Source organism: Beta vulgaris, chromosome 6 (genome assembly GCF_026745355.1).
Source record: "Beta vulgaris subsp. vulgaris cultivar EL10 chromosome 6, EL10.2, whole genome shotgun sequence".
Lineage (NCBI taxonomy): Eukaryota > Viridiplantae > Streptophyta > Magnoliopsida > Caryophyllales > Amaranthaceae > Beta > Beta vulgaris.
This window is the reverse complement of record NC_079207.1, coordinates 54,350,649-54,362,978: the sequence shown is the minus strand read 5'-3', so window position 1 is coordinate 54,362,978 and position 12,330 is coordinate 54,350,649. Positions and strand designations below refer to the sequence as shown.

The 12,330-nt window shown below is 36.0% G+C and overlaps 2 protein-coding genes across 2 annotated transcripts; both read left to right on the top strand.

Annotated features, from left to right (window-relative positions):
- Positions 1 to 3,450: 3,450 nt before the first annotated feature.
- On the top strand, positions 3,451 to 4,335 carry LOC104897122 (ATP-dependent DNA helicase RRM3-like). Its single transcript, XM_048646782.1, has one exon. It carries the CDS (start codon positions 3,451 to 3,453, stop codon positions 4,333 to 4,335), a length of 885 nt encoding a protein of 294 aa, XP_048502739.1.
- A 1,004-nt stretch (positions 4,336 to 5,339) lies between these two features.
- Positions 5,340 to 12,050, top strand: LOC104897088 (acetyl-coenzyme A synthetase, chloroplastic/glyoxysomal). Its single transcript, XM_010683909.4, has 18 exons — positions 5,340 to 6,216; positions 6,468 to 6,611; positions 6,753 to 6,908; positions 7,026 to 7,148; positions 7,295 to 7,463; positions 8,319 to 8,401; positions 8,548 to 8,649; positions 8,761 to 8,849; positions 9,037 to 9,127; positions 9,326 to 9,439; positions 9,778 to 9,854; positions 9,945 to 10,023; positions 10,316 to 10,384; positions 10,493 to 10,668; positions 10,773 to 10,829; positions 10,923 to 11,013; positions 11,132 to 11,230; positions 11,471 to 12,050. The coding sequence occupies exons 1-18, from the start codon at positions 5,863 to 5,865 to the stop codon at positions 11,654 to 11,656; spliced, it is 2,259 nt and encodes a 752-aa protein (XP_010682211.2). The 5' UTR covers positions 5,340 to 5,862; the 3' UTR covers positions 11,657 to 12,050.
- The last annotated feature ends 280 nt before the right edge of the window (positions 12,051 to 12,330 follow it).

Sequence of the window (12,330 nt, the reverse complement as noted above, 5' to 3'; positions counted from 1 at the left end):
TGTTGCAAACAACAACAATTCACCTCATGTATATGTGCCTCTTAACCATCTATGGCTGGGAACCCTTCTACACCTTTTGCTTATATGCCTTACCAACCACCTACTCATCCTAATCAGGTTTGTTTATTGAAGAAATCATGTTATGGTCCTAAACAAGCCCCAAGGGTTTGGTATCAACGGTATGCGGATTATGTGGCTACCATTGGTTTCACCTATAGTAATTCTGATCACTCATTGTTTATCTACAGACATGGCTCTAATATGGCCTACATTTTTTTATATGTTGATGACATAATTTTGATAGCTCTTCCGATGCCCTTCGGGTGAATTGCACACAAAAGATCCAGAAGGATTACTTTTGAAATGTGTGGATGTTGGAGAGGCTTTAACTCTCATGGCAGAAATCCATCAAGGACTATCTGATGCTCATAAAACGGCTTAAAAATGAGATGGTTGTTGCATAAATATGGTTTCTATTGGCCTATTATGAGAAAGGATTGTATAGATTATGCAAAAGATTGCAAAAGATGTCAAAAGTTTGGACCCATCAGTAGGACGCCAGCCTCATAACTGAAGTACATTCTTAAACCTTGGCCTTTCGGAGGATGGGTAGTAGATGCTATAGGAGAAATTAATTATGCATCCTCTAAGAAGCATTCATACATCCTAGTGGCGACTGATTTCTTCGTTCACCAAATGGGTGGAGGCTCAGGCTTTCAATAAGATTAATACTCAGGTTGTAACAAATTTCTTGGAAGAAAAAATCTCTACAAGATTTGGGATTCCTAAAACTAAAACTTTTGATCAAGCCACAGTACCTGACTTGTTGGACTATCTTAATCAATTTGGGATTACTAACAGGGGCTGATCTAGGATTTGAAATGAGGGGTAGCGTAATATCGATAACTATGTATCAAACATAAGAAAAAAATCTTCATAAATTATATTGCATTTGGAAAGTTATAAAATTCAAATTCTAATTCTAATTCACCTCCTTGATTTTGAGGAAGAATACTACTTGACGGAGAAAAACGTTTGTTGGTTCAATTGAGGTTGAAGAAAATTTTGATTAAAATTATATTCACCTTCATTTTTTGTTAATTCTAAAATAGTTCTCTTGTAATCTCATCATAAAGCTAAAATATACTGCTTATACACATAACATATATGAAAATAATTCTTTAGTAAATTTCAACTAGAATTTTGTTGCTGTCATTGTAATTCAACATTAGAAAACTAACTAATAGAGAGAGTATATCCACATATTTAGTGATATATTATTGTATATAATTAGGTTATATTATTCTTATATTATCAGATTTCCTAACATAGGACCGACACTTATATAACCTATATATATTATCAATATACAACACTCTAAGATTGAGGAGTTTACATTATATAAAATGATATCTAAGCTTAGTTTTTTTTAGTTCCACAAAATTTCCTTCGATCAATAACCACCCCACTTTTGGCATCTTAATTTAATTTTCTTCCCAAAAGTCTTATCATTTAGTTTAATTACTCCACACAAGTCTTTCTTTTTAGATCCTTCCTTTGGCGTTAACTCCCACCTCTCACTGCCTTTTATTATTGTAGCGTTGACTGTACACCATCTTCTCCACTTTCATTACTTCAACTATGGTGACCAGATATGCTATTGCAATTTGTCAAAAGAATCAACAATCTTACACATTTACTTTCACAATTCACAACATTACGATTTGTCTATTAGTCCACAAAAATATTAAAAAAACCCAAAGTTTAGATCTCACTAATTACTATTCACAAATCTTTAAATTCACAATTATAATTTTGGCGAAGAAAACAATGAAATGAATTCTGGAAGAAGGAAAGAAGAAGATTTTATTACTTTGGAGAATTGAAGAAACAACAAAATTTATTTTTCTTTGCTCTTGCTCTATCTGTGTTTTTAAACAAAACTCAATTTGTTTTTAAGAAAACAGGGGTAGCATCTGCAACCCCTTGTGACTTAGTGGCTCCGCCACTGATTACTAAGTTGCATTCAACACCTTACTATGCTCAAGCAAATGGTCAAGCTGAGGCTACCAATAAGATCATAGTGAAAGGGATCTCAAAGATGATCGATAATAATCCAAGAAAATGGGATGAATTGTTGCTATATGCTCTATAGGCTTACATGACATCTAAAAGGGAAGCAACATGATTTATTCCTTTTGACTTAGTTTATGGACACACTCCAGTAATCCCTGGTAAAGTGAATATAAGGTCATCTAGGGTAGCCTAACAAATGGGATTATCAGGAGATGACTATTCATAGGCAATGAATATTGAAGGCATGGATGCTCTAGAAGCTAAGGAAGAAGCTTTGGCTAAAATGAGAATTCAAAAAGAAAAGGTTTCTAGGGCCTACAACAAAAAAGTAGTGTCTAAAGACTTCCAGGAGAATGATAAAGTCTGGAAAATGTTTTTGCCAGAAGTAGCTTACAAAGATCCCCAACTAGGGAAATTGTCACCTAAGTGGCAAGGTCCCTTTATCATTCATAAGAAAGTGTCTAGAAATGCATATCTATTAAAAGATATAGATGACAACATAAAAGATAGGGTCTTAATGACAAATTTTTAAAGAAATATCATCCATATATATGGGAACAATATGATCCTGTGTTTCAACAAAAACATGCAGAATTGTTTCAAACATCTAGGGATTACTGAGATTAGAACATTAAAAGATAATGTTATACATCTTAAACGTTCCAACATTGTCTAACAGCTGAACTAAGGTTCTTAATAGCTGACCAAGCGTTACAGAGTATCTTCTTTTGGAGAAACAAGCTTTGTTGTACAACCATTTCTTTGAACGTCTTTTGCCTCAAATTAGCAAGTTTGGTGCGCCCTTAGTCTAGCTTTCCCTTCTCAATATCAATGGATCTTTGCAGTGAAGACTTCTCATTAATGATATTGATCTCCTCTTTGTTAATCTCAGCCAAGTAATTTTGTAGAGATTGCCTTTCCTGAGAAAGAGACTTCAGCTTCCGATCATAAGAGCTCAAAGAATCATGGATCTGTGCACTGAAGTTTTTAAAGGACTTGGCCTGAGCTTCCAAAGAAGCCTCCTCTTCCTACGAACACGTTATTTAATAGTTATTGTGATAGTCTAAATCAATGTGCATACTTAATATAAGTTACTGTTGTATAATTTGAATTTATGTTTTCATAGATCTACAGTTAACACACGATCAAACTGAAGCTTTTGCATTGGATGAGGTTGAAACCATGCTCCAAACTAATGGTAGCAGCTTGTGTAGATTTAGTGAGATGCCTTTTCCAGATGAACTAATCATGTTTGAAGGACAAAACAAGCTCATAGCAGATGAGCTTTCTCACGACATATAGGAAATGACCTTGGAACATGACAAATTATATATAGGTCTAATTGATGAACAATCCATGATTTATCGGTAAGTAATGAATGCTATGTCGAGTCAAGAAGGAGGTGTCTCTTTCATTTATGGCTACGCAGGGACCGGAAAAACATATGTCTGGAAGACATTATGTGGTGCAATGAGGAAGATGGGCGAAATTATATTGCATGTAGCTTCGAGTGGTTCTGCTTCTCTTCTCCTTCCACGAGGAAGAACGGAGCATTCGAGATTCGATATCCCTTTGAATATAACTGAGAATTCTACATATACCGGCATTCGCCAAGGATCGGATTTGGCTGATCTTCTTATGACGACAAAACTTATTATATGGGATGAAGCGCCCATGATGCATAAGTATTGTTTTGAAGCACTTGATAGAAGTTTGAGGGATATAATGAGGTCTCTTGAAAGGGATAATTTGCATCGACCTTTTGGAGGCAATGTTATGGTATTCAGTGGTGATCTCAGGCAGATATTACTAGTTGTACCAAAGGGAACGAGGCAAGATATTGTGTTCGCTATCATTAATTTGTCTTATTTGTGGGATTCACGTAAGATCCTAACACTTACTCGTAATATGAGACTACAATCTGCAGGTTCTTCGAAATATTTTGTTAATGAACTGCGAGAATTTTCAGAGTGGATATTAAGCGTAGGAGACGAAAAGGCTGGAGGTCCTAATGATGGTGAAGCCGTAATTGAGGTTGCAAAATATATCCTTATAGATCCAGGGGTCGATCCAATTTCAGCAATTGTTGATAACACTTATCTAAGCCTACATGACCATATTTGGGAAGCTAAATACTTCAAGGACAGAGCTATTTTGGCGCCAACAAATGAGATAGTGGAGATAGTCAATGATCATGTTCTATCTACCATTCATGGAGAAGACAAAGTGTATTTGAGTTCCGATGCTATAAGCAAATAAGAGGGTAACTTTGGAGTACCTGGAATATACTCCACTGAATTCCTCAATACAATAAGATGCTCTGGTCTCCCGAATCATAGCATATGATTAAAGGTTGGTGCGCCAGTTATGCTTCTAAGGAATATTGATCAAACATCTGGATTATATAATGACACGAGGTTAGTCGTTAAACATTTATGCAATTGTGTTATTGAAGCTACTGTTATTTCTGGAAGCAATGTCGGAGAAAAAGTATTTATTCCAAGAATGACACTCACTCTGTCTGACTCGGCCAAATTTTCTATCAGATTTTAGAGACGCCAATTTCCTTTAGTGGTTTGTTTTGCGATGACTATAAATGAAAGTCAAGGACAATCTCTGTCTTACGTAGGCATGTATCTCCCGAGACCTGTTTTCAGCCATAGTCAATTTTATGTTATTGTTCTAAGAGTTACGAGCAAAAAAGGTTTTTCAAGATCCTTCCGTTTGATAAAGAACACGGTGTGCATACAAGCACAACAAATATAGTTAACAAGGTAGTGTTTGCAAACATAGAGATTGATTTATAAGCTTTTATTTGTACTTCGTGCTCTTTACCACTCTTACATTTAAATTATATGAATTTGTGTAATTTAATTCATTGTGATTATGTGACTTAATTTAATTATGTTATAAAGTAATAAATACATCCGTGCATTATGCACGAATCCTAAAACTAGTTTATACAGTGAATGAGTAGGAAATTCATAAAATGGAAGTAGTACATATTAACTCATTACCAATATCATTACCTCCTATCAAACAAATAACTATTATAAGTTTCTAAATCTAGAATTTAAAGAGAGATAACAAAGGAAGGACCACCCCAAACTTACTCTATCCGTGCATGGGGTCCAAATATCCAACTTAAATTGATGTAAACCAACCAAATTTGTTCCCTTCTTCATTTGTTCCCCATGTTGATCTCTCGCCTCATAAACCATACATGATACCGTTTGCATTGGCTGCCAATGCCAAACTTCACTCCACCATTTTTTCCCCTTATTTTTAGACTCAAGACAACAAAATCTACCGCCATTGCAATATTGCATGCACTTGCCTTCCATTTTTATCAACTTTCTACCTATTTAAGCCATTTTTCATTCAAGTTCCCTCCATAGTCAACCATCTCTCTTTTTGCACTTTTCATAGCCCATTTAATCATTCTACATGTGTGGGCTACATGTTTAATTATCCTATTATTGCTTACTTTACAAACTTTGAAAAATTCATCTTAATCATTCACTAGAATTTCAGGCTTATTATACAGTATACTATTATAAAAATTCCAAACCAATCCCACTTGTCAAACACTAATAAATTAACCTCATGAGATCTGCACTTCTTATCATTTAGCCCATATAAAATGTGCCAAAAATAATATTATATGCTTATCATATCACACCTTCAGATCCCAAAATCAGAACAATAAATGTAATAAAAAAGATAAAATAATTAGTCAAACAGTTTCTCTCTCACTACTCACACCAACGCACCCTTCTCGAGAAAATGATGCAATCTCTCTCCTCTCCTCACTGTATTAGTCGTACTTTATTATATAGCAGTAATACTAGTATTAGTACCCAACAACCCAGACACAAAATCACAAAGAATCATCACTTTCGCGATCTGGGTACTATTTATTGCCGATTCTTCGAAAAGGGTCGCCGGAAAATGGGGAATTTAACGACGGAAAATCATCTCCGACATATTCAATCTTTGCCAACTTTGAATTCTGGCGCCGGAAAAATTCCTCGTTTGAATGCTGTTATTCTTGGGGAAACTCTTGCTTCTGAAGAAAACGACTTAGTTTTTCCCAGTGATGATTTCTCCAGCAATGCCCATGTTTCATCCCCTGCTGAGGTAATTTCAATTCCTCTTCTTTTTGGGTTGTTTTATTTTTTGTGGGTATATGTTTGATTTGCTAAATATAGGAAATAATAATTATTATTTTTGGTCACTTATGTTGTTTTGTTGGATTTTATTTGTGATGGAAACGATTTCTTATGACGGTTCATGTTAGCCGACCCTGAATCATCGTGGGATTAAGGCATTATTATTGCTATTGTTGGAATTTGATGATGTTTTTTTTTTTGTTTGTTTTGGATTGGAAGTATTTGGAGATGTATAAGAGGTCAGTAGAGGATCCAGCAGGGTTTTGGGGAGATATTGCTTCAGAATTTTACTGGAAACAAAAATGGGGAGATAAAGTTTGCTCAGAGAATCTGGATGTGAGAAAGGGAACTGTTAATATTGAGGTGGGTGATTAATTGTTTTTAAAGAATCATACTTGATCAATTCATTGGAAAAAGAAAATGAAATTTTGAAGTCAAATTAAGAAAAAGAAAAGGGATGTGATTCAGTTCTCATCTTTTTGGGAAATATTGTGATGTGGGCAGTGGTTCAAAGGTGGGATCACAAACATTTGCTACAATTGCTTGGACAGAAATGTTGAGATCGGTAATGGTGATAAAGTTGCATTATATTGGGAAGGGAATGATCTTGGCTGTGATGATAGTTTGACTTACAGTCAGCTCCTGGAGAAAGTTTGCCAGGTAATTTGTGGAAGTTGTCTCTTTCTTTTAGTTTTGATCTTGTTTGATTCGAGCTAGATAGGAAAGTTATGCTAAATTGTTATGTTGTGTTGGAATTTATTTGGTTGTGGTCAACAGCTTGCAAATTACTTGAAAGATGTTGGTGTTAAGAAGGGTGATGCCGTTATTATCTATCTACCTATGCTTATGGAACTGCCGATTGCAATGCTTGCGTGTGCTCGAATTGGTGCTGTTCACTCGGTACTGCTCATATCTTCTTTGTCTATTCTGCTTCTGTTGAACAGATTCAATATGTTTTGAAACTCTCAAATCTAAAGTAATAAGATGCTTGTGGTTGCCATCATATATGTTTAAAAAAATTTATTTATATGGTGGCATTTCTTTAGGTTGTCTTTGCTGGTTTCTCCGCTGAATCACTTGCCCAAAGGATTGTAGATTGCAAGCCAAAGATTGTCCTTACTTGCAATGCTGTCAAAAGAGGAGCAAAGGTTATTGGACTTAAAGACATAGTGGATGCTGCTCTTGTTGAATCAACAAACAATGGCGTCTCTGTAGGTATGGACTTGGCTAACTTTCTTCTAATACTGCTGTCCTACTTTAAGCTTTGTCCTTCGACAATCTCATCCTTGAAATTTAAATACTTATGGTACTTTTTTGTTGCATATTATTTGCAGAATGTAAATTTAGGATCATTTGGATGCCCAAACTATCCTATTCTATATATTTTGTACCTCATTTTATCTGAAGATTAGAAGAGCATACTTCAGTCTTTGTATGGGAACTAAAATTGCTCCAGGATTCGTTTGTTATCGTTTCTCTGGTTACATTTTATTGCAAGAGTAGTGCAAGAGCTCAGTACGTAGATATTCGTTCAACCTTAAGTGAACCCAGTTTTGCCTTTTAATCATAAGATCGTGTTTGGTAGGCAATTACACAGCTGGAAATATGTGCAGCAGACCATTACTGGTCCACAGAATATGATCTGACTTTATGAGAATCAATAAATGTATTTCAGGGTGGTGATGTGATTGAATGAAAAGAAAGGACAAAATGTGTATGACCAATTTATTGAACCTTCTTTTCTTATATAGTTATTTCTCATAACTTTGGATCTTTGGTTATGTGGCATTTCCATTACTTAAGCTGAAATAATATCTGCTAAAAATGTAACGAACTAACGATTGATTATTGTCGCTTAATCTTTCTCCTATCTTAACGAAGCTCTCATCAAGGAACCACCTTGACTAATGGTTAAGCTTTCCTGATCAACAATATTTCAGTTGTTATTTTCAGCTCAAACTAGTATATTTCTGAGCTATGGTTTTGTGGTGCTAGCTTCATTTGTTCATCATCTTTAATCTTTCCTGATTTTGCACAAGAAATTTTAGTAACTTTTCATCATTTGAATAGATGTATGCCTGACATACGCAAACCAGACAGCATTGAAGAGAGAAAACACCAAGTGGACGGAAGGAAGAGATATTTGGTGGCAGGTTGGTATGCTTCTTCTCGTGATGTTATATCTATGAAATAAATGGACAAGTGTCGATTTATTTTCCATGTTATATCTCATTTCTGGTTATTTTGTAAGCTTGAGACAATCATTCTGAGAAGGATAAATTTTCTTTTCATCCTTTAGGATGTTGTCCCAAAGTATCCAAGTACTTGTGATGCTGTGTGGGTTGATGCAGAGGATCCTCTATTCCTGCTTTATACAAGTGGAAGCACAGGAAAACCCAAGGTATCAAGGTTTATCATTGTTTTAGAATCAATGGTCTATTCTTTGATTATTTTTAGTTGATCAAAATTGAAGTATAATTCATGAAATCTTACTATGCACCATCATTTCTAGGGTGTCATGCATACAACCGGAGGATACATGGTATACACTGCAACAACATTTAAGTATGCATTTGACTATAAGCCCTCAGATATATACTGGTAAGGTTACATAGATGACTCTTCTTAGTTCTTATTAACATGCAATCATGTGTTTATTGTTACTATCATCACTATCTTTATGTATATATCTATTTTAATTCTTACTGTTATTTCATATCCTTATGATCGTGTGAGATCATCACTACATTTATAGAATTTGTAATTGACTTCTGCTTGCGTGATATAGGTGCACAGCTGATTGTGGTTGGATTACTGGACACAGTTATGTCACATATGGTCCTTTACTCAATGGAGCTTCTTGTCTTGTTTTTGAAGGGGTAATTACCTGCCAATCTATTGAGTTCTTAAAGATGGATATATGCACGTTCCAGTCTTCCTAGATTATTTTTTTTGGGAACATATAACTGTTGTTGAACTCTGCTTTTAACATGTTCAGAGAACTGCAAGTATCTGCTTATCTCCACCTGAAGTATCTTAATTCTTATCATTCATAACTATGCTTGATTGTCTTATAGGCTCCAACTTACCCTGATGCTGGACGCTGTTGGGACATTGTTGACAAGTACAAAGTGTCAATATTCTACACTGCCCCTACACTGGTCAGATCTCTCATGCGCGAGGGCTCTGAGGTAAATCTATCTGATATACTACTGTAGATCAAACTATGAGTCCATCCTGTAGTCTGTACTGTGCTAAGTAACCCTGTCACTTTCGGTCTCCATGGTTCCCTGTTTTTAGTACTTTGGACAGTTTTTGGCAGCTATTCAAGCGGCTGATTGTCTCTGCTGCTTTTCTCTGAAACCACTGCCAGAGCTATATATCTGGTCCTCCTTTTCGCAGTTAGAGATAATAGAACTTGCTGCAGTATGAGTCTCTTTTTTTGTATGCATGTAGTGGAGCGATATTAAGTTAGGGGCATAAAACTTGTTTACAAGGTGCTTATATTGTTTTGATGTCTATAATGCAGCATGTTACTCGGTACTCACGCAAATCCTTGAGGGTTCTAGGAAGTGTGGGTGAACCAATTAATCCTAGCGCATGGAGGTTCACCAAATCTTGCTCTTTCTACTTGTTTGACAGTTTATGATGAAGATTAGGGTCACTGATATTAACTTTAAGTGTGCTTCATTCCAGGTGGTTCTTCAATGTGGTTGGAGAATCAAGGTGCCCTATATCTGACACTTGGTGGCAGACTGAAACTGGTGGCTTCATGGTGAGTAAAGCAGTCTTTTCTCCTTTACAAATTCTTGGGTCAGACCAATTATTAATATATGAACAACGTTAAATGTTAAGCAAAATACACAATATATAATCCTTTTTTTGTCAGGCATTATCATAAGGTAATATTTTCTTTTTCTTAATTTTCAATGTATCTTTGTGACTTATACCTGGTGTAACCATATGTTTCTGTCAGACAGTGTGACAGGACTCAGGAGACCGGAATTTTCCTTTAGTTAATGACTTGTTAAAGAGTGTAATTGATTTTCCATGTTGATGTCTGGCAGATAACTCCTTTGCCTGGTGCATGGGGCCAGAAGCCAGGTTCTGCTACTTTTCCTTTCTTCGGAGTTCAGGTTATGTCTACAAATTCCATATATTTGGTTTTCTGTTCATTTCTCACCCTCATCATCATTCACATGACTTTTAGAGGATTCTCATAGTTGCATCATTATACTTTCCAGCCTGTCATTGTAGATGAGAAGGGCAATGAGATAGAGGGTGAGTGTAGCGGATACTTGTGTATAAAGCAATCATGGCCTTCAGCTTTCCGTACTTTATTCGGTGATCACGAAAGATATGAGACCACATATTTCAAGCCCTTCCCCGGTTATTATTTTACCGGTGATGGATGTAGCAGGTACTCAATATTATTATCATGAGACTATTGCATTATGATTATATGACAATTCACATCGGTGTGATGATTTCTATTCGTTAAAGTCAATAAATTGTGTGTATCAGGGATAAAGATGGTTATTATTGGCTCACTGGAAGAGTAGATGATGTCATCAATGTCAGGTATGTCTTGAAGTCACATCGTACATTGCTCAGCATTATATTGCATATAATATGACTCGGGGTTTTCACGGATATTTCTTTGTTTGCATGTAGTGGCCACCGTATTGGCACAGCTGAAGTTGAATCTGCCCTAGTTTCTCATCCACAATGTGCTGAGGCTGCTGTTGTTGGTGTTGAGCATGAGGTATTTTGGGGTTTCTCATCTTACTTTGAAGAGCACGGTGTTTTGTACTCGCTATGGTTTACAAGAAATGGGATGCTGCCTCTTTATATCTTTACAAAATTTTCTTGCTCTCGTTCAGGTCAAAGGGCAGGGCATTTATGCATTTGTTACCTTGGTTGAGGGTGTTCCTTATAGTGAAGAACTTCGTAAAAGTCTTGTCGTGACTGTCCGCACTCAGGTTAGTTTGGATTTCTTTTGAGATCAGGACTTAAATATTTGCATATGGAGTAATATAATTGAGAGATCATGGCTTTTTTTGTTTGGATTAATGTTTAAGATGTTAATGTTGTACTAGTTGTATGTTTTGCGTCCAAAGTTCTGAATTTTGGTGCCACTTTTGTCTTCCCCAAATTTTACCGGTACATGTATTCTTTAATCATAAATTAATAATCATATTACATACTTCCCATAATTTCAGATTGGAGCGTTTGCAGCTCCTGACAAAATTCACTGGGCACCTGGGCTCCCTAAAACAAGGAGCGGAAAGATAATGAGGAGGATTTTGAGAAAAATTGCTTCAAGGCAACTAGATGAGCTCGGAGACATTAGCACTCTAGCAGAACCAGCTGTTGTAGATCAGCTTATCTCCCTTGCCGATAAATAGAACTCACAAATTTAGAGTCTTTTTGGTGAAACTTGTTCTTTCATCCTGGCTGCTTTGTCGCGTTTCCCCAAAGTTGAATTTTTCGGGTTTCCTTGAAGGGAACATCTGCCACGGGTTGGTTCATGAGCTGTTTGTTGTTGTGAAAGTCGTCGTCCTTGTTAATTTTGTACCATAGTTGTAGTTTTATTATGGTTTGAGAAGGGAGTGATCCAATTTTTCCGGTATGCATGTTATTCACCATTTTTTTCCTCATTATACTACTACTAGTTTAGTAATAAGAGCTTGTCTTGTAAGGCTTGCATTCTTTTGCAATCATTGGAGAACGGTTGGGATTGACGTTTTGTTATTAATTCTGTTTCTTAGCATAATAATTTAGAATCGTGTCTGTTCCAAATTTTTTTGCCTGTTTTGGATATGTTATTCAGTTGCCAAAATAGTTGAACACATCTTCCCTAATCCCTCCCTAGTTCCCTACTGGAATGGGGAACGAGGAAATAGTCGTAAGGCAGTGGGGTTTTAAGGGAAGTGGGGCGAGCTGGGGAGATGCAAACACGAGCAACGTCTACTAATTATTTCAGAATTTGTTTGCTTGCTTGATCTTCTGTGTTGCATGTTTAACTTTGTATCATAGTTTGATGAGGTGGCAATAGGAATGGGATTCGAGTTGATATTAT